This window comes from Elephantulus edwardii, unplaced genomic scaffold (genome assembly GCF_000299155.1).
Source record: "Elephantulus edwardii isolate Elephantulus edwardi_28Jun2011 unplaced genomic scaffold, EleEdw1.0 scaffold00086, whole genome shotgun sequence".
NCBI lineage: Eukaryota > Metazoa > Chordata > Mammalia > Macroscelidea > Macroscelididae > Elephantulus > Elephantulus edwardii.
This window is the reverse complement of record NW_006399836.1, coordinates 4206900-4231253: the sequence shown is the minus strand read 5'-3', so window position 1 is coordinate 4231253 and position 24354 is coordinate 4206900. Positions and strand designations below refer to the sequence as shown.

Here is a 24354-nt window from a genome sequence, read left to right as displayed (position 1 = left end):
TGTACATGAACAATTTTGCCATGTACACTCTTTAAAAATGCAGACTTTTCCAATCTCATTTACTCTTGGCAGATAAAAAAACTCATCTAAATTTTCAACTCAGTACTGTAACAACAATAAGCATAATACAACAAATTTCTTTAAAATTTTGTTCTATTTTTTCAAGAGGCACAGTTATCAAATGCTAGTTCTTTGCAGTTAATTTTTAATGACACTGAGCTGCTAAAGCTGTTTTTCCTATATCTCAAAAAACATGGTCCAAGAATATATCCAATATGATATGAGCAAGAGCCACAACAGTTAATGTTAATATTCCGGTCAGTATTTCCTGTCAAAAACACATGACGCTGCATCTAAATCTACAGAAAATCCAGGTTGAGAATGAAGACAATTCCAAATTGAGAGCAACTCTACAAAATTACTGGTCTGTAATTTTCAGAAGTGTCAAGGCCATGAAACTCTGGGGGAAACAGAAGAATCATTTCAGAATTCAGAACGGAGGATTCTAAGAAACCTGACAGCAAAATGTAATACGAGAGTCTCAGAATTTGGCTGTATTAATACTTCACTATTTTCTGAGTTTGTGGATTGTTCCGTACTCGCTAAAAAATATTCATTCTAAACTATTCCATAGTGTTCATAAAATAACGTTGGCACTTCACGATCAATTCAGGAAAAAAGCTCACTGTATTTTATACTTGCAACTTTTCTCTAAGAGATAATTGTGTTCCAAACAATTCACAGTATGTAGAAGAAAAACACAAGAGGATTCACTCATAAACTAGATTCAGATTTACTCACACTACAAATTCTCTAACTACCAGAAGGTAACACTAATTTATGTCATTATGTGCCACTGAGTCAGAAGCAACTCATATATAGTTGACCACCCAGAGGAGTTTCAGAGGTTGTAAACTGCACAAAAGAAGGCTGTCCGTCCTTCTTCTGAGGAACAACTGGTGGATCCGAACTGTGTGTCTCTATGTTGGCAGCACAACTCCTTACCTACTAGGCCACCAGAGTTCTCTCACCAATTTATAAATTTTTTTTTTTTAAATCCCATTAATGATTCCAAGCTAGTTTCCCCCACCAAAACAAAAGCAAAAAAATATCAACTCTGCCAACATTATAGGCTTTTATCATACAATCGAGCAGGGTTGTTGTAAAAACCTTTCTCATATGGGATCACATAGGCCCTCATTCCTAAGTTTCTTAATTTGACAGCATACAAATCTGCTGTGGGTTATAGTTATCTATGTTACAAGATAATCATAAACAGAATCCAGAAGGAAAAACGGAAACCATCCACAGGAGCCATTAAAATTAAGACACATGATTGGGGCAGGGGGATGGGGGGGCAGAGAGCAGTGGTAATGTCTGACATAACAGTTTCCGGAGCTTAACCTAGAATTCCTTACACAGTCACAAGCCATAATCACTTAAGCTAAACCTTGGTCGTGGCATGTTTTAATTTTCAATGTCATCTTTTCCTCTCTATCAGGAATGGTGTAGTATTCCATCATTGTAATATTCACCTTTAGTTAACAGCTATCTCTTCCTGTGGTAGATGTCCGATCTACCTGAAATTTTAGGAATAATGACATTAATTTTAAGACTTTACCACTAATAAGTAGATAGGAAAGAATAAATGCATGTACGTTTTAAGTAAGCTTTCTGGAATATCTACGTATTCAATACAGAGAATTATTAAAATCAACACCCTTGGTAGCATCAGTCAGGAGATATATTGCATTTTTTAAGTCTGCTGTCAGGGATCTTGCCAAAATACTGAAGAGCAAGGATGTCAGTTTAAAGACTAAGGTGTACCTGATCAGGCCACAGTCATTTCAATCATTTGTTATGCATCTGAGAACTGGACAATAAATTAGGATGACAGAAGACCTGATGCCTTTGAGTTGTGTTGTTGGAGAAGAGTACTGAATAGCTCATGGACTGCAAAAAGATCAAACAAGTAAATATTTTTTTTTTAATTTTATTTTATTATTTTTTTGTGTGCATGTACCATCAAATCAGATCTGACTGGTACAGGAGGAAATTATCCCTCCTTCTCCGGCATAGCATCTGGTGGATTTGAGCCATGTACCTTTGGGATTGCAGTACAGCTTCTTGCCAGTAGGCCACCAGAGCTCCCAAGACAAGTACATCTTGTAAAAGGTGCAAAGTGCTCACTGGTGACAAGGATGGCAGGCAAAGTTTCATCTCTCATACTTTAGGCATGTAGCTAGCAGAGGCTACTCTCTTAAAAAAGTGAGGGGTCAACGAAATAGAGGAAGATCCCAAACGAGATGGGCTAACATGGTGACTGCAACAATGGGCTCAAGTGTGTCAAGAAACTATGTCAATGGCACATGCTGGATTCAGGTGTGTTGTTTGTTCACAGGCACTCAACAGCACCTAACAACTGCAGCTCTTGACCTGGCTCGTCCCTAAACCATTCTCACTATATCTGACATGCTTGAGCTCATAATTAGAGTCACCGTATCATTCCATCTTGAGCGGAGGGGGGGTCTTTCTCTGATCCACCACTGTTCTCATCTTGATGTCTTTTCCAATGCCTTAATTACTAGCTCTGAAATTTATGTTCCAGTACTTCAGGAAAAAAAAAAAAAAGATTGCCAGTTTAATGATTATCAAAAATAAGTCAAATAATTTCAAAATTTTTTTAAAAATACAGAATCTGGGGAAATGTCATTTCTTTAACAACAATTTGCTCTTTTCCTTCTTGAAAAAACAAAGAATTCATGTAATTCTTGTTGGTTGTTAACAATAGTCATACATTTACAGTAAAGCTCATGAAAGGTGGAGCCTGTGATAGAGAAAAAAATTCCAAACCAACCAAAATGCATATATTTTCCTGTAAATAAAGAACAGATATAAAATGGTAGCTCGCCCCCCATGGAAGGGCCAGGTGGGGGCAGGAGTGGAAGTGGGAAGGAATAAAGTTGAGTTCTGGCTCTTACTTTGTAAGTTAATCCACTTCTCTGAAGTCTACTTTGACTCCTAGCAACCCACTATCAGGTTTTTGAAGGTTTTATTAATCTTTCCAAGACAAGGAGCCATCTTTGTTCCACAGAGCTATCTAGTGATTTCAAACGGATGACCTTTCCGGTTTACGGCATCAAGCACTATAACCACCATGCACCTTTAAGTGAGTACTAGTTTAACTTTCAATGCCCTCAGAAGTTTACACATACAACTGGGGCAAACATCTTGTAGCAGTTAAGGAAAAAAGCTGCGAAACCTCTTAAAAAAATTATTCTACCACCATACAACAATTAAGATTTTTTTTTAAACTTATGCTTCTTAAAACAAGCTTACTGGAGCTCTGGTGGCCTAGTGGCAAGAAGCTGCACTCCAATCCCAGAGGCCCACGGTTCGAATCCACCAGATCCTCTCCCGGGGAAGGAGGTACAGTCCCCTCCTGTACCAGTCAGATCTGATTTGATGGTACACACAAATAATAAAATAAAATAAAATAAAACAAACAAACCAAGCTTACTGAGAAAAACATTATTTCAAATACTTGTCAGTTTTATTTCTTACCATGAAAATAACACTTAAAAAAACCCCAAACCCATACATAAGAATGCTTTTACACAGTATCCATCATTGGAAAGTGTGGAATTTGTTACACAGTATTAATTTTTAAGATCATCTAAGGGGTGGAGGGATCGTTCCCCCTCACTCCTTCTGCCTCATGCAGGCCTCCTGTAAAGTGCATTATAATACAATGAAGAAAACATACAGTCTGTGTTCATTCCATGTCCCCAATTAGACTGTTTCCCAGCACCTAACTGAAAAGTACTATTCAGTTAACTTCGAGCACATAGCAAAGCACTCAAGAGTAAAAAGATAACAAACAAATCCTAGCAGCACGCTGATGCCCTAAAAATCACCTTTCTTTAAAAGTGTGTGCTTGAGGCGTCATCGACACTAATGGCCACCAATGGCGGCATTTAACAAGTGCCTGCCAAGGCAATCGTACGCAGTACGATCTCTTTGAATCTAATGGTAATCAAACTGGATTACTTTTATTATAGCAATTTGGGCACCTATTAAATGAGTTACTTGGTAACAATTTACTAAAATTACAAGTTATAAGTGATTGGCGATTCAAAACAACAGTCCCTTAAAGCATGTGGTGTGCGCCAATGCGACTAGGGCGGACACCAGATTTAAAGCTTCACAAATCCCGCGCATGTCTTGGGGTGCCCACCTCGCCCCACCACTCTCACTTTTACAGCGGTTAACATGTAGATAAACTCCCGGCGAGCCAAGGTGCAGGAACCCAGCTCTGTTCCCTCCTTTCCCGCCCCTTTTACCAGCCAAGGCCTAGATCCTCCAGTAGCCGATCGAAGAGGCCCCCACCACTACTTTTGCTGCTCCCCCAGCCCGCGCGGCCCTGCTCGCCCAGGCCGCTGTGCAGCCCTCGCCTCGGCCCCGCAGCAGCGGCGGCCCAGCTCCGCCCTCCAGCCGGCCACCCCCAACGGTCCTCGGGCCTGGGTCTCACCTCTCCACCCACTCCTTCAGGAAGCGCATTTCCTCGCTGTGCAGAACGCTAGGGTCCTGCTTACACATCTTGACGAAGGCCCGAAGCTCGCTCACTTTGCGGGGATCCATGATCCGCAGGGGGCAGGAGGTGGAGGGCGCGGCGGCGACTAGGAGCCGATTCCAGGCCCGGGCGCTGGCTCAGCGTGACCGTGCACAAGGGGGCGGGGGCCGCGAGGCAGAACACACTAGAACCTCCCCGGCCGCTGGCTCCGCCCACCCGACAGTCTCGTGACCCCGGGTCCTTCGCTCGCTCAGGTCTACCCCCGCCATCTGCGCTCCTGCGCACTGCCTAGAACCTTCTAGAAGCATGGCTGTCCATGCTGTTGCCTGCTTCTCTACGCAGGTGCGGGTTCATCGGATGGGTGACACCTCTACATTGGCCATGTCAAATGGCGGGAGCCATGAGCCCCTCAAGGGAGCCATTCGGAATAGGACATTCTTTGAGGATGCGCATCAACGGGAGCATAACGCCATGACGCAATTAGGGCCGGCCGGTCGAAAAGGCAGCCTCGGCGCTGGGCATGACGTCAACACGCTGCGCCGCGGCGGAAGGAAAGGCCAGCGAGCGGCGTCTTCCGGAAGGGGCGGGGCTGCTGCCCGGTTTCCTGGCGACGCGGCCTCGCTGGCTGCGGTTTTCCCCGTGGTTTTGATTTCTTCCCTTCCTGACTCGTGGGTGATACCCGCCATGCCTTGCCCGCTCTTGGCCTCTAAGCTGGTGCCCGCCGTAGCAAGTGCCCGTGGCCTCTCAGGTTAGCCTTTATTCCCCCAGTGTCTCCCTCTTCCCCCCGAAACTTGCTGAAAAGCCCGAGGCATCTCAGAAGAATCCAAGTTGATTTCAGGCGAACACCGGTTCAGCCGTCTCTCTTTTGCTGGCGCCCTTCCCTTCAAAAGGGTCTATGTGCTCTGCGCGCTTTTCCTTGTTGCTCTTTGGAAAAGGTGCTCTGTCTAGGGTTAAGGTAACCTGGGAAATGGCTGCAGCGAGAAACGTGTATGCCATCCCCCAGCAAAAAGTCTGCAGAGTTTCTCGGACTTTAAAAAGTTGTGTCAGTTTTTACACTGGCTTAATAACAAAGTCATGTAGTTCTTGTTTTAAGTTTCTCTAAAACCCTGTTTTCGTGCATTTCAAGAGTTTAAGAGTTGGCTCCAGAATATAGAAGAAAGTGAAAGTTAATACACAAATCCTTTGCGCAGTTCCTCTCAAAAGAGGCACTGTTGGAAAATGCACTCGGGTTTGGGGTGGTTTGGTTTTTGTTTTCGAAAGCCCAATTTGGGAAAACGAGACAAAGGAGCCCAGTGATAAGACTTCCTTAAAAAAAAATTAAAAATTAGTTCTGTATTGAGAGCAATTAAACTGATGGACATAGAGCTTGATCAGTGAAGTGGAAACATCAGCCTTGCAGGGGAATGTGCAGTTGCATCGTACTTTAATTGTGGGGAATAAATTTGTGGTTAGTGTGTGAACCAAGATTATTTGTCATTAAAGCTATGTCTAGTCATACGTTTCTTAGGTTGACGTTTTAGTTCATTAAGATTGGAGTGTTTGTCAGGACTATGCTTTTACTATGAAAAAGAAAAATGAATAGTTGTCCAATGCGCAGAACTTGCTCTTCAGTTCTAGTAATAAGGCTACAGAAAGCGGCCCCTGACTGTGGGTCACATATGTCACATACCTATGATTTTGAGCCAGAATTATCTTTTACATGTCTGTTTGTAGAATTGTAGGGGCTTTGTATAAAAATCTTGGAATTTGTAATACATAATTAAGGTTTAGGATTAGACTTTTGATTACACATTCCAAAACATTTGAAAAATATTATGTTTCGGTTTGCCTCCATGAATTAATAAATTTAACAGCCCAGTACCCCGAGAGCTCTGGTAGCCTAATGGCAAGCAGCAGTACTGCAATCCCAAAGGCCTGTAGTTCACAGTTGCAGCTAGCAACTGAAAACACGCTGGAGATCAGTTCCAACTCTCGACGGTACAATAACGATAATAACATAGTGACTTTCTCACTGAATTATCTCCTTGGAAAGTCAGTAAGTTAGGGCAGATAGCTCCCTTTTATTTCTAAAAAGCAGAAACACAGAATCTCAGACTAACATGCTGGGATCTTTTTCTATTATACCACCATTAAATCTTACCTTGGTTTCATTCATTCAGGGGATCAGAAAGAATGACCCATTAACTTACATGGATGTAGCTTCCCATTACTAGAGTAATTCAATCTAGTCAGAGAGAGGAAGACAACCAAAAGACTTGTATAGGAAAGTGGTATGGAGCTTAGGAAATGCGGTGATGACAAATTATAAATACTGTTAATACCGTCCTTTTATTAAGTGGTAAAGTTTTAAAATTCTACTGACTTGAGCAGCTGAAACAGAAATGTGGCATTTTAAGGGAGCTCTGGTGGCCTAGTGGCAAGAAGCTGCACTGCAATCCCAGAGGCGCACAGTTCAAATCCACCAGATGCTCTGTGGGGGAAGGAGGGACAATCTCCTCCTGTACCAGTCAGATCCGATTTGATGGTACACACGCAAAAAAAAAAAATTTAAAAAAATTTTTTTTTAAATTAGAAATGTGGCATTCTCAGTTCCTCCTCTCTAGAAAAGCTCTTAAGTACAAAGAATTGAATATCACAGGAAACTATCTATCAGGATGTCCATTTCTGAAGTGAAAAATGTATTGACTAGCTAAAGATTAACCTGGCCAAAGTGAGATTTCATTAATCCTATTATGCAGCTGTTAACACAATATAGTCTTCTAAGTTATCCCTCTTACCACTGGACCGATAGATAACATCATGGTAGATGAAGACTGAAACTGTCCACAACTTTGTCTTGGTTGGATCCACAGTTAACACCCTTGGTACCAGCAGTCAGGAAATAAGGAGATGTATTGCAGTGGGAAGATCTGCAGTTAGAGACCTCCAAATTATTCAGGAGTAGTGATGTCAGTTTGAGGACTAAGGTGTGCTTGATTCAAGCCATCATCTTTCCAGTCACTTGCTGTGCATCTGAGAGCTGAACAGTGAATAAAGATGACAGAAGAATTGATGCCTTTGAGCTGTAGAATTGGAGAAGAATAATGAACATCCCATGGGCTGTCAAAAGAACGAAAATAGGTTTTGGAAAGAGTGCAGCGAGAATATTCTTTGGAGGCAAAGATGATGAGGCTTTGCTTCACATACTTAGGGCATGTTGCTCAGAGGGGCGATTCCTTGGAGAGGGACATGATGCTTTGAAAGGGAAAGGGTCAGTGAAGGAGAGGAAGATCCTTGACCAGGTGTATTTACACGGTGACTGTCCTAATAGGCTGTAATGTGTCAGAAAGTGTGAGTATGGCACAGAATAGCACAGTGTTCAGATTTGTTGTTCATAGGGTAAGTATGGTCATACTCAACCTGAAGACATCCCAAGAAGTTTCTACCCTCAGGGGACACAAGTAGGTAAATAATTTTAATAGGACATGCTAAACCTAGTGGGTTGCCATAAGTTGGAATCAGTTGAAGGGCAAACAAAAAACAGCCTGTAATAGAAATTCAGTTGTGTAAAGAAGGATAGATACTTCCTGTATCTACCAAGGACAAGAAAAGTAGCATACTTTTAGAGATTAAGAGCTATTAATCTAGAGGACTTGAATGAATGTTTTCACGGAGTAGACTAGAGGAAAAGAGCCAGCCAAGGCAGGCAGAGCACAGAAATCTAAAACAATGGCCAGTACCTTTCACATGGTGGTTTTATATGCTCTCAAGTCAACCTCGACTCATAGCTTCCCTATGCACAATAGCTGTGAACCCCGCTCTATCCTGAGCCAATCTCACTATCTCTGAAACACCTACCTTCATTACCCCAGTTACTGTGTCCATCTTATCTAGGATCTTCCTCTCCTGCGCTGTCCGTCGACCCTTCCAAGCATGATACCCTTCTCCAAAGATTAGTCCCCTGGCTACATGCCCAGAGTATATGAGATGGAGTCTCAAAACCCTTGCCTCTGAGGAACAGCTTGGTTTTATCCTTTCTGGGACAGATCTGTTAGTTCTCTTGGCAGTCCATTGCAGTCCACGTTCAGTACTGTTTTCCAGCACCACAACTTAAAAGCATCAATTCTCTCATCCTTGGTTATTATCTAGCTCTCTGATGCATAGCAAGTGATTGCGAAGACAGTCATCTGAATCTGGTGCACCTTGTCTCTGGGCTGACAGCCTTGCTCTTTACCACTCTGGAGAGGTCCTTGATAGCAGATTTTTCAAATGCAATTCATCTTTTGATTTCCTGTTGGTGCCAAGAGTGTTGATCACATGACGGCGCAAGCTGAAATTGTTAACAGTTTCCATTTCTTCTACATCTATCATGATGCTGCAAGTTGGTCCAGTGGCGAAAATCTTTGTTTTCTTGATGTTGCGCTTCAGTCTGTATTGCAGGCTACAGTCCTTGACATTGGAGCAAATACTTAAGGCCCTCCTCAGCTTCAACAAATAAGGTTGTGTCATCTACTTAATGCAGTTTGTTGAGGAGTCTTCCTTCAATCCTGATGCCACATTCAAATGGTTAGAAAACAACAAAAACCCCACACAGAACCTACTCATGATTGACCCTCCAGCAAGTTTTCAGAGGCTGTAAGACACACAGGAAGAGACTGCCCATCTTTTTCCTGTGGAGAAACTGGGAGTTCAAACTGTGTACCTTTGGTTTGACAGTACAACTTCTTACCCAGTGGGCCACCAGAGCTCCCTCACATGCTTAGAAGAGTTTTTGTAAAATATGTTCCTGGGCATATTAAAAAATACTATACCAAAAAGATTCTTAGTTAAATGATTATGGGGAATTTGGCATTTCATAGTGTCCATTTGACTAATTCTCAGCTTTTAGGAGCAATCTGGCAAAAATGTGGTAGACCGTGGAACATTTTTTTTTGTAGTAAGTCTTGAGCTGATTTTACTTGAAACACAATTTTTAAAAAGCAGGCAGGGCTCAAATGTAAGATAAAGGTAATGACTGACTTGTGGGCCTTGTACACTAAGAAACAATAGGCTTTCTCTTTCTAAGCAGTTGAAAACCATTTAAGTTTAAGCTTTTGAGAAATATCAAATCTGAACATGAGTAGGTGGACTGTAGGGTATTTTTAAATTTTTAGGGATACTTATTTTTTGTTTTGAAAAATTACATTTTTTAAAAAAATATTGAATAATTTATACATATAATTGCAGAACATTGCCTTTTTATGTTTAAAATACCCTTACTTATTTATGTTGATTTTATTTTCCCAGAGTAAGTTTTTAAAGTTAATTGTCCCCAGCCCTCTTATTGAATAAACAACCTTTTTTCTCCCGCCTACTGAAGAACAAACAAAACATTATTTATAATAAGTATAGTTTATTTGATCATTTATCATTCTTTGTGATAGCTATCAGTATTTCCTGGCTTCCAAATTTCTTGCATTGCTAATGGTGTAGTAAGCCAGTAGGGATTTTAGTACTGCTAGATTACTCACTGGCATCTTTGAGTCACATTAAAATTTATGGTAAATCTTACACTTGTAAGAAAAAAAGATGATGATCAATAGATCTTTGACTTGAGGTCCCTAACTATGATCTGGCATGAGACTGGTTCAAGATAGGGCAAGGTTCAGATCTGTTTTCATGAGTCATACGTGACTCGATGGCACCTAACAGCAACAGCAGCAGAACTTTTTCCTTAAAAAAAATTTTCAGTGACAGGACATGCCAGAAGCTCTAGTTCTCAGGAAATTGAGACATCATAAATACATCATATCTAAATTGTATTACCTGCAACTCTATTTCATGGAATAATAACTCCATTCTTCTAGTTTCATAGACTTAATATTTGTTTTTTATTGTACACAACAACCAATCTGTCAGCATGGCCTCCCATCCATACCTTTAAAATGTTGTGTACTCTCGAGTCAGAACCAACCCATAGCTGACCCTCCTGTGGGCTTTCAAAGGCAGTTAATTGCATGGGAAGAGATTGCCCATCCTTCTCCCGCACCTTTAAAATAGAGTCCAGATTTTATTACTCTTCACTATACCCTCTGCCACCACAATGGGCCAAGCAAGTTAGCTCTACAACAGGTAACAGGCTACACCTCGAGGCTGCCTCCTGTTAAATTCTCTTACCTGGGTGTGACAACAACCTGATCTCCCTACTTGTATCCCTACTTTTAGTCTGTTGTCAACTAACTCTACCAGAGTGGGCCTGTTTAAATATAAGTCAGATTATGTCACCTTTGCTCAGAACCTCCAGTGACTTCCTGTACTACTTGCAACAGAAATCAAAGTCCATACTGTGATCTCATTGAAAATTTAGAAACTCATTCCTGTCAAGTCTGACTTGACTCATCATTGATCCTCCAGGTTTCAAAGCTATCAGTTGCATGAGAGGAGACTACACTTCATTCTCCCTCAGAACCAGAGGTGCCATTTTTGGGTTAGCAGAATAACTCTCGCTCAACTGCTGTCAAATTGGAACCAAGTCTTAGCTGACCCTCCAGCGGGCTTTCAGAGGCTGTCAATCATGTGGAAGGAAATTGCCCATCTCCTGTGGAGTTCCTGGTGGATTTGAGCCACCTGCCTTGGTTGGCAGCACAACTCCTTACCCACTAGGCCACTGGAGCCCCCCTTACTGTGCTCTGACAGCCTGGTATAATCTGTTGACCTGGATTCTCTCGGGTGTCATTAACTCCCTCTTAATCTGCCATGCTAGTCTCTCTCTCCACCCCATATTTCTCAAACATACCTAGCACAGGCTTTAGAAATACTGCACTTGGGCTTCTCTGTGCCTAGAATGTTTTTCCACCACCTAATCCATTACCTCTCTTTCTTTAGATCTTCACTCATTTCCAACCATCACTTTCCCTGGCTACCTTAAGTAAAATTTCCATCAATCCCAAAACTTCCAATTTGTTTCCTCTGTTTTTTGTTTTTTTTTTTCTCTAGCGTTTAGGATTAACAGGCTATGTTTGGCTTAATACTTGTATCTCTTGTTTCTGAGCTCTGGAAAGACAAGATATTTTGCCGATTTGTTCATTATTGTCAAAGCACCAGAGCAAGTGTTCTGAAAATATTTGTTGATCACACGACTGAAAACGGAAGATTTTGAAGCAATATGTTGGGGAAAATTAAGTGATTTCACAGTTAGTTAAGACAAAATTGCAGGGAGCAGTGGTGGACAGGAATATCTGGAAGCCAAGTGGTAAGGAATTGTGCTGCCAATGCGAAGATACACAGTGAAACCACCAGCGTCTCTGAGCAAGAAAGATGGGCAATCTTCTCCCATGCAGTTTCCTGCCCCTGAAAACCTGCTGGAGGGTTACCTGTGGGTCAGCTTCAGTTTGACAGTACACAACAAGACATAATAGCTTTGAATTCAACATGATTCAGTTTGAAAGAAATGTGTGTAAATATTTAGCAGCAAACCACTTGCTCAGTATGTGATTTCTATGTAGGACAGCTGTTTTTTTCATCATGCGTGCAAATCAGAATGGCTGAAGTTCTGTTGTCCATATGGTTACTTTGAGTTAGAGTTGACTTGACACCTAACAAAACCAAGATTGTTTTAAAGAGATGTATTTGTAGATGCTGTATTCATAATCCAAACTATAGAGAAAGCTTCTCTTCTAGAGTGATTTGCTGATGACCTACTACACACAGTACATTTGGGCTTCTCTGAGAAGTGCCAGTTAAATATGCTAGTTTTTTATGTAGAGGATGTACTTCACTTTTTAATTTTTGTGGCATTTCTAAGTTTTATGTCAAATGCATTTTACCAGGGGAAAGAAATCATTCCTTAAATATCTATATAGTCTGAACCTATATATTTTTTAAAGAAATTGAACTATTTAAAAATATCAAGAGAAAAATCAAAACAATATTTCTGTATTTTACTATGAATGGTCAAAATTACTGAGATACATTTTACAATTACTATTTCTTTTTTAAATATGATGTAGCGCAGCCTTGTGAGGTCCTGGCTGGAGGACAGGGTATGAAGGGACAAGGCCTGAGGACTCGAGATGTCACATGAGGTAGAGAACAAAGGGTGGCCCCCATGGACTTGGCCATGCTGTGTTAGGGCCTGTGTATGTTTTATCTTATAATGCTATAATTATATTTATAAAATACTTTGATTGGTTATAATTAATAAAATAGATGCTGAGCTCTGTAAAGGAAGTTTTTTTTTATATTCAAATACTTAACTCAAAGCCTAATTTAAAAGAAAACCTTGCTGTTTACATATTCGTATCATCATCTACAGTCACGTAAACTCAGCTGTTTCTGACGTAATTTAAACAACCCCGTCCACATGTCCACAGTCCTGCTAACAGTATAATAAATGCAATCTTAATGTGATTGTAAACATTATCTATAAAACCTTGATTAATCAAAGCACACACAGAATTGTATTCAAATGTTCTATGACCGTAATGTGTCTTGAGTACATTTAGCTTTTCCTTTTGGTTGACTTCTTCTTTACCTCTTTATGCTTTTTCTTTTTCCTCTTACCACCATCTTTGAATCCTGTTGACGAAATGGAAGGGTCCCAGCTGTTGATGACCCTAGGTTCCCCATGCTCGTCATTGTCCACAAAAATATACTGGGCTGCATGTCTTGGACTGTAGGAATTGGATGCATGTTTGCTGAATGACTGTCTTCCACAGCTGCATTCTTCCACAATGTCCTCTTCATCTACCACCCCATTTCTCAGGAAGGACTTTAATTCACCATCATCTATAACTTCTTCTTGATCATTCCGGATTATTGTCTTTATGTTGAAATTTCTGCCATCAGCTAATCTGTCTGAATTTGTGAAAGATACATAGCTGTCCATCTCGCTGTCATCAAATGCCATTGAAGAGAATGAAGTAAGGCCTTCGGGCCCAGTAAAGTCCTCATACACATCATATGTGTATCCTGGACCATGTGAATAAAATTTGCTCTCAAAAGTTGGATATTCACTGAAGGTACAGAAACAGGATCCTGCCCCTCTACTCCTCCTTCTGCTTGCATAGGAGTATCTTGGACTATTTAAAAGGTCTTCTAGTGAGTCCTCAAAGAAGTCGAATGTAAATGGGTCCCTCTGGTCCAAAAATTGCTTAAAAACATCTGGCTTACAGAAACTGAAGCCACTTTCAAAAAAATCATCAAAATTCTTTCCACCTCCACCATCTAGTCCATCTTTGCCGTATTTGTCATAAATGTTTCGCTTTTCGTCATTTGATAACACCTCATATGCCTCAGCTACTTCTTTAAATCTTCTCTCTGCTTCTTCTTTATTTTCAGGATTTTTGTCAGGGTGCCATTTAAGTGCTACTTTGTGATAAGCCTTTTTAATGTCCTCAGGTGAAGCATATTTCTGTACTCCTAGAACTTCATAGTAATCCACCATGCTTTAACATCTCATTGGAAAAGGTACTCTGAGTAGTACAGAGGTTCTTCTCTGCTCAGGCTCTGCTGGTGGTGATGTTTGAGGCAGTCTCTGCCCCTAACCACTAGTTACAATAAAGTTAAAGTTCTTTCCATAGATCGTTGCTAGGAGATGTCAACACTCTGATTGTTTGACAAGCAGTTACTTGCTTGTGTCAGTTAGGGCTGCATTATGTTATCATTCTAGGCTTCCAAATGGAGCTAGTCCAGTGTCCTGTCATATCATCCTCAACCCCCTGCCTCCAGACTTATTTATTTGTCCTACTTGAAGTCTCAGACAATGTCTCATGAGAAAACAGGACCTGCTACTAATATCCCCAGCATGCCTCTCATACCATATGACTGGTAGGTTATTGGGCTTTGCCACCATATGTCTGTATTTTGGCTTGGGAAAATATGAAGAATTGGTGAACTAAACAGGAAATATGGTATTTATATGATTGACATTTGTGTATCTCCCTCAAAACACAAAGTTCTGTGGGAAATATAAACAAGACAATTCAAGTATTTGTACTTTAATGGAAATGTTAGGTGCACAATGAAGAGGCTTCTAGGCCAGACTTGGAATATCAGGGAAGGCTTCCTGGAAGAAGTTAGCTAATATGAAAGGCTAGTGGTGTGGTATGTTAGGGGATTATATTTTTAGCTATTTAACATTTACCACTATAAGACACCTAATGAAATTCTTAGAAAACCTAGTTTGTTTTACTTCCCAGTATATGTACTAACAAGTTTGTGTGATATGTAACTGTTTACATTTTCCTGCTATGAAAAAGAATAATACTATTTGCACGTGCTTGAATGAGGCACTGTGCTAGATAACATATTGCAATTTTTCATATAATTGTCTACAGCATTCCAGCAAAATAAGTGTTTTATACCAATAAGAAAATAGAGTGTGAGACCAGAACTAGATGATACTTGCCTCCCACCACGAGTCACTTGGATGGGGATCATAGTAGAAGGTTCTGAACAGAGTGGGAGAAGAATGAACCAAATTCACCTGTAAGAACAGTCAGCATAATACAAGTTTCAGCAGACAGGAAGACACAGGAAAGATACTGCTCATTGCTGTTGAGTCAGAGCTGACTTGACTGCCCATCTGCGGGTTTTCAGAAGCTGTAAATGGCACTGGGAAGCAATTGCCCATCTTTCTCCTGTAGATTCAAACCTCGGGTTTTAAGTTGGCAACACAACTCTTTACCACTAAGGCCCCGGAGCTCCCTACAGGAACGATGAATTAGCAGAAACAAGGAACCCAGGCAAGAAGTGAGAAGAGTGCTAACACATTAGAGGAAATTTAGCTGACATCATGAAGCAAAAGCATGGAAAACGTTGTATGGGAAACTAACATTCATCCAAACCACAACAAAATACTCAAAAAAATAAAAGAAAAAAATAACCCTGAGGTTCTGAGAAAGCAAAATAGTTAACTTTCCACTGCATGGCATGTCATTAGTGCAAAAACTAATGTTCAAACTTTCATGAGTATAATTCTGTTTATTGCACTTTCCTCTCTACCAAATTTCTTGGATTAGCGTTTACCAATCCTGCTAATTTGTTCTAGACAGCTGGATTAAGAATTCATGATGCAGAGAAGAATTTAAAAATTGAAAATTCTGCTCTCCAGGAACTCCTGTAATTGATGAAAGCATTCTGAAGGGGCATAAGGGTGGGAATCACTTCAATAAATGTCTAAAAGTATAATGTATGGAACGGCTTTTGCAATTTTTCCATCTTGATCACATATCCCCACTGTGCAGCTGCCAAATCACTTTCTCTTACTTCTTCCACAATAAAATTTCTCAAGAGTGTTATTTCTATGTCCCCTTGTAGCCATTCTCTCTTCAGCACACTCCCAATCTGGTTTCTTTCTTCTGTACTTGTTCTGGTCAGGGTCTTGCACCCATCCAGACCCATTGCTGTTGAGTTGACTCTAACTCGTGATGACCCTCTGTGTTCAGAGTAGAATAGTGCTCCATAGAGGTTTCAGATCTGTGACATTTTGGAAGAAGTCATCTGGGCCTTTCTGAGACCTGTGGGTGAGTTTAAACTGTTAGCCTTCTGGATGGTGTTTAACTGCACTCCCTAGTGACTGACTCAATAAATCCAACCTTTTTCTGTTAAATAGGAACTGACTCAGTCACATTTCTTTGAGTATCAGAGTAGAACTGTGTTCCATCACTTTCCAGTGGTTAATTTTCAGAGGTAGATTGACGGGCCTTTTTTCTTTAATAACTTTGGGTGAACTCCAACCTTTTTTTTTTTTAAATTATTATTAATTTTAGTGAAAGTTTACAGAGACTTTGGATTTCCGTTCGTTCATTGTTGCACTTTTCACCTTGCTCACCGTTCCCCCCAGTTCACACTTTTTGGAAAGTAAAAGAAAAATTCTTTCATTGTTATATAATCCCTCCCCGCAAGTCCACTCCAGTATGCAGCCTTCCATCTGGACTCCTGTCATGACAATAATACCTAACCATATATACCTTTTAAACAGTTCTCTCCCTTATCTGTTTCAATGCTGTATATGTAATTTATCCCATCTTTCTCAGTCTCCCCCCAACCGCGATGTCAGTTCCATTTTTACAACAGTGGCACTATGCTGTATTTGTCCTTTTGTGACTGAGATATTTCACTTAGCGTGCTATCTTCCAGGGTCACCCATTTTGTATAATTCATGAGTTCCTTGATTTTCAACGCAGCGTAGTATTCCATTGTGTGTATATACCATAGCTTCTCAGTCCATTCGTTTGTTGATAGACACTTAGGTTGTTTCCAACTCTTTGCTGTTGTGAAACTCTAACCTTTAAACTAGTTACCAAGCTCTTTAGCCATTTGCACCATTCAAAGACTCCTTCATAATCTCTGATGACTTCCATATTTGCCAAATCCAGTGATTTTCCTTCAGACTATCTTGGACATTGTGGTATATCATACCAGTTCAGCATTACCCCTTCTTAAACAGTTTTGTTTTTTAAACTTCCTTACTTTATCCACACAGTATCCCTAGATAGCATTGCAGATCTTTGAAGACCACTGATATGCTTATGACACTAGTTTATCTTGTCACATGCCCCCTCTCAAATTTAACAGTGATTCTAACCTCTCCACCAGAATAAATAAATCATTTTCCTCCATTTTTTTTGTTGAATGCTGTTAATCCATGCATGCATTATCTTTGTTAGACTAAAAACCTAGAATTCATCCTTGGTTCTTTTTTCTTTTTTCCTATATTTCTATATCCAATTCAAAATATATGTCAAATCCAGTCCAAGAAAATGACAAATGATACCTGCATCCCAAGTTTCAAGTGGCATGCTAATCACTATATTCAGTATCTTAAAACAACCCTCTCCTGTTGAGTCTTAACCAACTTATAGCTGATCCACCACTGGGTTTTGGAAGCAGTAAATCACATTGGAGGCGACTTTCACCTTTGTCTGCAGCATTCTTGGTAGATCCACACCGCCAGAGAGGGGTGACCTTGGATTTGTGCAGCTCCCTACAGTCTACCCCACCAGAGCCCCCTGTACCCCAAGTATTAAGTCACAAATAAGCATAGACACACTAAGGAAGGGCTCTGTATCAGAAGCATGAGGGGGTCACAGGGCTTCCTAGATTAAGTGCTGTTTAAACTAATTTTGAAGAAATGAGGTAGGTAATGAACCAGGCCAAACTATTTTAGACCAAAGGAACTGCCATTTGTGGTCTCTATCCTAATAGCATGTTGTTTGTGAAGACATGCTGTTTGTTAGGACACAGAATAATTTGCTGGGATTTTTAAAATAATTTACGGTGCTCTAGTATTTTAGTTTAATTTTATATGCGGAACAAATCATTCAAGAAGCCATACTTTATGAAGAAGGTGGCATCAGGTTCAGAGGAAGACTCATTAACCTAACCTGCACTATGCAGATGACAGAATGAGGAGGACTTAAAAGCAGTTGTTCCAGAAGATCAAAGACTGCAGCCTTCAAGATGGATTATATCTAAAAGTCAGGAAATCAAAAATCCTCCCCACCAGGCCAGTAGTCAACATCATGACAGATGGAGAAGAGATTGAAGTAAGTGAGTTTATCTTACCTGGTTCTGTAGTCAACACCCTTGATTCCAGCAGTCAAGTAATCAAAAGACAAGTCCCCTTGGGAAAATTTGTTGAGGACCTTTCGACTAAGGTGTGCCTGATCCAAGCCATGGTTTTCTCAGTTGCTTGATAAGCATTTGAAAGTAGGATAATGACTAAAAATGACAGAAGTGATGCATTTGAGTGGTGGTGTTGGAGAAGAGGACTGAATTATCCTGTGAACTACGAATAGAACAAACAGGTCTGTACTGGAAATAGTGAAACCAGGCTACTCCTTGGTGGCAAGGACGGCAAATCTTGTCTCACGTACTTTGGAAATGTTGTTAAGAGGGACCAGTCTTTGAAGAAAAACGTGCTTGAAAAGGAAGGTTAATTAAGAGGAAGACCCTCAATGAACTGGATTGACGAAGTGACAGTAGCAATGGGCTCAAGTGCATTAAAGATGGTGAGGATAAAGCCAATAGGATAAAGCAGGGTTCAGATCTGTTTATAGGGTTGCTTGGAGTCACAGTCAACTCAAGGGCATGTAATATCAACAAGTGGCTTACTGGTAAGAAGTTACACTACTAACCCAAAAGTATACAGTTCAAATCTGCCACCTGTTCCTGAGGAGGAAGATGGGTAGTTTCCTTCCATATGATTTATTGCCTCTGAAAACCCTCTAGAGCTATGAGTCAGTTCTGACTCAGTGGTACACAACTTCAAGTAGTTTAGTGTAGCTATAGTAATGTTTTTGAGTAGGTTAAAGAAGTGAACAGTAATGGTGCCTATAGTGACGTGTGCCAAAGAGCGTCTTCCATTCAACTGTAGTGTCAGTGTGGGGGACTGAAAAAATAAGAACAGGTCTGGCATTTGAACCTGATTTTGTTGATGATGGCTGTAGAGTTTTAGGTGAGTGGCTGGAGGGATCACTTTAGAAATTGTTGTTGTTATGTCCATCGAGTCGCTTGTGCCTCATAGCGACCCTATGTACAGGAGCGCTACACGCCATTCTATCCTGTGCCAACCTCGCCGTCTCAGACACGCTCATTCCCACCATTCACTCACAGAATTAATCCATCTTATCGAGAGTCTCCTTCGCCACCCCTCCACCCTGCCAAACATGATGTCCCTCTCCAAGGACCAGTCCCTCCTTGCAGCATGCCCAAAGTATGTCAGACGGAGCTTCAGAATCCTTGACTCCAAGGAGCATTCTGGCTTCACCCTCTCCAAGACAAAACTGTTTGTTCTCCTAGCAGTCCATGGTATATTCAACACTCTTCTCCAGCACCATAGCTCAAAGGCATCAATTCTCTTTTTATCATCTGTATTCAGTGTCCAGCTCTCTGATGCATAGCACATAATTGCAAAGACTAGAGCCCAGATCAGGCGCACCTTAGTCTCCAGCCTGACATCATTGCTCTTCAGTACTCTAGAGAGGACCCTCACACCTGACTTTCCCAATGCAGTTCGTCTCCAGATTTTCTGGCTGCTGTTACCAGGAGTGTTGACTGCAGAATCAAGTAAACTAAAACTGTTAACTATCTCAATCTCTTTGCCATCCATACGGATGCTGCCAATTGGCCCAGTGGTGAGAATCTTTGTTTTCTTGATGTTGAGCTTCAATCCATATGGAAGATTGCAGTCCTTGACCTTCTGCAGCAAGCGTTTCAGGTCCTCCTCAGTTTCAGCAAGCAGGATTGTGTCATCTGCATAACGTAGGTTGTTGATGATTCTTCCACCAATCCTGATGCCACATTCCTTCTTGTACAGGCCAGGGTCTCGGATAAGTCGTTGAGCACCAATGAGTGTAGACCAAATGCTCTCTGGGAGGATATCAAGAAAATTGTCCATGAAGAATGTGAAAGATCATTACAAAAGCTGAAGAAGAAGAAATGACCAAAATGGAGGTCAGATGAGACTCTGAGTATTGCATTAGAGCACCGAGAAGCCAAAGCTAAAGGAAGAAATCAAAGAGCTGAACAGAAAATTTCAAAAGGCAGCTCAGGACGACAAAGCAAGATACTATAATGAAATGTGAAGAGAGCTGGAGTCAGAAAATCAAAAGGGCCGGACTTGCTCAGCGTTTCTTAAGCTGAAGGAGTTGAAAAACAAATTCAAGCCACGGGTGGCAATACTTAAAAGATAGTTTGGGTAGAATGTTGAATGATCCAGGAAGTATCAAAAGAAGATGGAAGGAGTACACAGAGTCACTGTATCAGAAGGAATTGGCTGACACAGAGGAATTTCATGAAATAACATGTGAGTAAGAGCCTATGGTGATGAAGAAGGAAGTTCAAGTTGCTCTGAAGGAATTGGCAAAAACAAGGCTCCAGGACTTGACAGTATACCAATTGATTTATTTCAACAAACAGACGCTGCCCTGGATGTGCTCACTAAGTTGTGCCAAGAAATCTGGAGGACAGCCATCTGGCCAACTGACTGGGAGATCGATATTTGTTCCCATTCCAAAGAAAGGTGACCCAACAGAGTGTGGAAATTATCGAACAATATCATTGATAGCACATACAAGCCAAGATTCTGCTGAAAATTATCCAAAAATGTTTGGAACAATAAGTCAGCAGATAACTGCCAGATGTGCAGGCTGGATTTAGAAGAGGTCGTGGTACTAGGGATATTATAGCTGATGTTAGATGGATCTTGGCAGAAAGCAGAGAATACCAGAACAATGTCTATCTGTGCTTCATTGACTATGCAAAGGCTTTTGACTGTATGGATCATAGCAAGCTATGGCTGACTCTGAGAAGAATGGGAATTTCAGAACATTTGATTGTGCGAGTGTGAAACCTATGCTTGGACCAAGAGGCAGTCATCAGAACAGAGCAGGGAGAAAAAAAAAAAAAAGAACAGAGCAGGGAGACACTTAATGATTCAAAATCAAGAAAGGGGTATGTAAGGGATGTATTTTTTCTCTAGAAATAGTATCACCTGTAAAAGATGGTTGAAAAGAGGCAAGGCCCGAATAGGCAAAATTACCACAGTGGTCCAAGTAACTTGAAGAAGACTTAAACCGAGAGAATGGCTTTGAGAAACAATTGGTTGTTTTAGGAGTGTTGTACTGTCAAATCCACTTCAAATTGCAGTAACCCTTTAGCAGAGTTTTACAGGGTTTGTGGGTTCAGACCACAGACCTTTCACTTAACAGCCAACCTATTAACCATTGTACCACCAGAACTCTTAATCTAAGTAGGGGTTGACATACTAGCTTTACTGTTCACTGTAACATGTTGTTAGGGTTGAAAAAGATTTGGTTTTTTGAAGCTCCGTCTCTCATACTTTTGGGCATGTTGCCAGGCAGGGCCAGTCCTTGAAGGACACCATGCTTGGAAGGGTGGAGGGACAGCACAGAAGAAGGTTGTAGATGAGATGGATTGACACAGTAACTGGGGTAATGGGAGTAGGTGTATTAGAGGCTCAGGATAGGGCAAAGTTCAGAGTCATTGTCCATAGGGTTGCTATGCGTTGCAGGGGACTTGACAGCACAAAACAACAAAGATAATAACATATATGTAAAGAGCTGGTAAACCTCTTTTAAAAAAAATATACTGACACTAAGCAGCTGAGCAGTTAAGTTTCATATTAATGTTATTCATTTTGTATTGTGCTTGGGAGTTGTCTAAATAGAATTGTATATATTTATTATTTTATCTTCACATAAAAATAGAAGAGTCAACTTTTTTTTAAATTTTTTTTTTAATTTTATCTTATTATTTTTCTGTGAGTGTACCATCAAATCAGATCTGACTGGTACAGGAGGAGATTGTCCCTCCTTCCCCGGCAGAGCATCTGGTGGGTTTGAGCTGTGCGCCTCTGGGATTGTAGTTGCAGCTCCTTGCCACTAGGCCACCAGAGCTCCCCTAGAATAGTCAACTTTTAAGTTTTGTTCTTTTACCATCAAAATGGTAATAGAAAGAGATTATTGTTTGGATCCTTGCTGATTTCCAGCAAGTTATTTAAACTTTGTGTTCATCTGTTATCTCATATTTAAAATGGGAAATACTGTTTTCTTTTTAATTGGGTAGTACTTTTAACAGAATCTTGTACAAGGAATGATTTCTCCATTGCAAGTAGTTTTTTAAATAAACACAAGTGTAACTGTACTCATGGACCTCCCTGATGGACAGGATGCACAGGCATCAGATTAACAACATTTATGGAAAGGATAATTTGAGCAACACAACATTAGCAGTCAAAACCAAGCCAGTTGTTCTTGTGTAAATTCAGATTGAAGCTGAAGAAAATGAAAACAAAAAATCCACAAGAACCAAATTACAATCTTAAGTCTTCTCAACCTGGATTTGAAAACCCTCTCAAGAATAGGTTTGAGGCATTGAACCTTAGAGACTAGCTGAGTTATACGGGATGACATCAACGATAACATCCACGGAGAAAGCAAAATGTCATTACAAAGATAAGAGTTGAAGGGAAAGACCAAAGTGTATGTCACAAGAGACTCTGAGAATTGCAGTAAAAAGTCAAGAAACCAAAACAAAGAATGGTTGCCAAAATGAGGGAGATGGACAGAAGATTTCAAAGGGCAGTTTAAGAAGACAAAGCAAAGCATTAGACTGATATGTGGAAAGAGCTTAAGTTAGAAAACAAGAGAAGAACTTGCTTAGCATTCCTCAAGCGGAAAGCAAATGGTGGGGGGGCATCAAGGCTCAGTTTACAATACTGAAGAATGCCATGGGCAAATCCTGAATGATTTGGAATTCATCAAAAGGGGCGGGGGGAGGTAGAAGGAATACACTGTATAACCATACCAAAAAGAATTTACAGACACTGAACCATTTCAGGAAGAGCTTATGATGAAGAATTAATTGTAATGAAGTAATAAGTTCAAGCTACGCTGAAAGAATTGGCAAAAGTAAGGCCCCAGGAATTGATAGAATACCAAATGACATGTTTCAGTAAACAGATGCAGCTCTAGATCTACTCACCAGACTATGCCAAGAAATTTGAAAGACAGCCATCTGGCCAACAGCCTGAAGGAGATACTTCCCCCCCCCCATTCCCCCCAAAAAAGGTGATCCATCAGAATGTGGAAATTACTGAACAATATCATTAATAGCACATGCAAGTAAAATCATAGTGAAGATTATTTTAAAACAGCTAGAACAGTACATTGACAGGGAACTACCAGAGATCCTGTGCCATCCTCACCTGCTTGATGCTCTTCTCTAATGACTGACTCCTCCTAATAACATGCCCAGAGAATGTGAGATGAAATTTCACCATCCTTCCTCCAGGGACCTCCACCCTGGAAGCACCCTCTCCAAGACATATTTGTTCTCTTGACAGTTCATGGAATATTTAGTGCTCTTCTCTGGCTGAATTTAAGAGACCAGGGATAACATTACTGATGTCCAATGGATCTTGGCAGGAAGCAGCAAGGACATCTATTTGTGTTTTATTGACTATACAAAGGCATTTGATTCTGTAGATTATAACAAAATTATGCCTAGCATAGAGAAGAAAGGGAATTCCAAAACAATTATGCTCATACGATACCTAGACCAAGAAGCTGTTGTGCAAATAGAGCAAAGGACCACTGCATGGTTTAAAATCAAGAAAGGTGTGCCTCAGGGCTAAATTCTCTCTATATACCTATTCAGTCTCTATGCTGAGAAAATAAGAAGCTGTACTTTATGAGGAAGAATATAGCATTAGGATTAGAGGAAGACTCATCAACTGCATACTTTATGCAGATGATACAACATTACTTTCTGAAAGTGAGGAGGACTTGAACCATATGCTGCAGAAGATCAAAGAGTACATCCTTCAGTATAGACTACATCTTACCAAGAATAAACACAAATCCTTAACCACTGGGCCAGGAGGCAACATCATGATAGATTGGAGAAAATAGAAATTGTCAATTATTTCATCATACTTAGATCCATAATCAATACCCTTGGTACCAACAATTAGGAACCTCTCCAAAATGCTGAAGAGCAAGGATATCATTTTAAAACTAAGGTGTACCCAAGCCAAGCTCTGATCTTTTCAAGTTACTTGCTATGCGTCTGAAGTTGGGCAGTGAATAAAGAAGAATCAATGCCTTTGAGTTGTAGTGCTGGAGAAGAGTACTAAATATAAATAGTCCATGGACTGCCAAGGGAGCAAATAAATATGACTTAGAGAGGGTGCAGTCAGAGTGCTCCTTAGAGGCAAGGATGGTAAAACTTCATCTCTCGTAGTTTGGGCATGTTGTTAGGAGGGATCAGTTCTAAAAGAAGGACATCGTGTTTTA

At 40.6% G+C, this 24354-nt stretch overlaps 3 protein-coding genes across 4 annotated transcripts in view; 1 reads left to right on the top strand and 2 right to left on the bottom strand.

Moving 5' to 3' along the window:
- Positions 1–4755, bottom strand: part of ST13 (suppression of tumorigenicity 13 (colon carcinoma) (Hsp70 interacting protein)) — a 38441-nt gene extending 33686 nt beyond the window's left edge. Inside the window, exon 1 of one of the 2 annotated variants that reach the window (XM_006890093.1) lies at positions 4532–4755. In XM_006890093.1, coding sequence (XP_006890155.1) covers positions 4532–4641 — 110 coding nt within the window. In that variant the 5' untranslated portion in view covers positions 4642–4755. The remainder of the gene's footprint in view (positions 1–4531) is intronic. The other variant, XM_006890094.1, reaches the window with a different exon arrangement.
- A 508-nt stretch (positions 4756–5263) lies between these two features.
- Positions 5264–24354, top strand: part of XPNPEP3 (X-prolyl aminopeptidase (aminopeptidase P) 3, putative) — an 81407-nt gene continuing 62316 nt past the window's right edge. Inside the window, exon 1 of the mRNA XM_006890092.1 lies at positions 5264–5321. The gene's annotated coding sequence lies outside the window, so the exon portion shown is untranslated. The remainder of the gene's footprint in view (positions 5322–24354) is intronic.
- Positions 13032–13976, bottom strand: DNAJB7 (DnaJ (Hsp40) homolog, subfamily B, member 7). The gene has a single exon (XM_006890189.1). It carries the CDS (start codon positions 13974–13976, stop codon positions 13032–13034), a length of 945 nt encoding a protein of 314 aa, XP_006890251.1.

Bases quoted from the DNA above. Each gene is read 5' to 3' on its own strand.
- DNAJB7 (XM_006890189.1), bottom strand. From the start codon at position 13,976: ATGGTGGATTACTATGAAGTTCTAGGAGTACAGAAATATGCTTCACCT.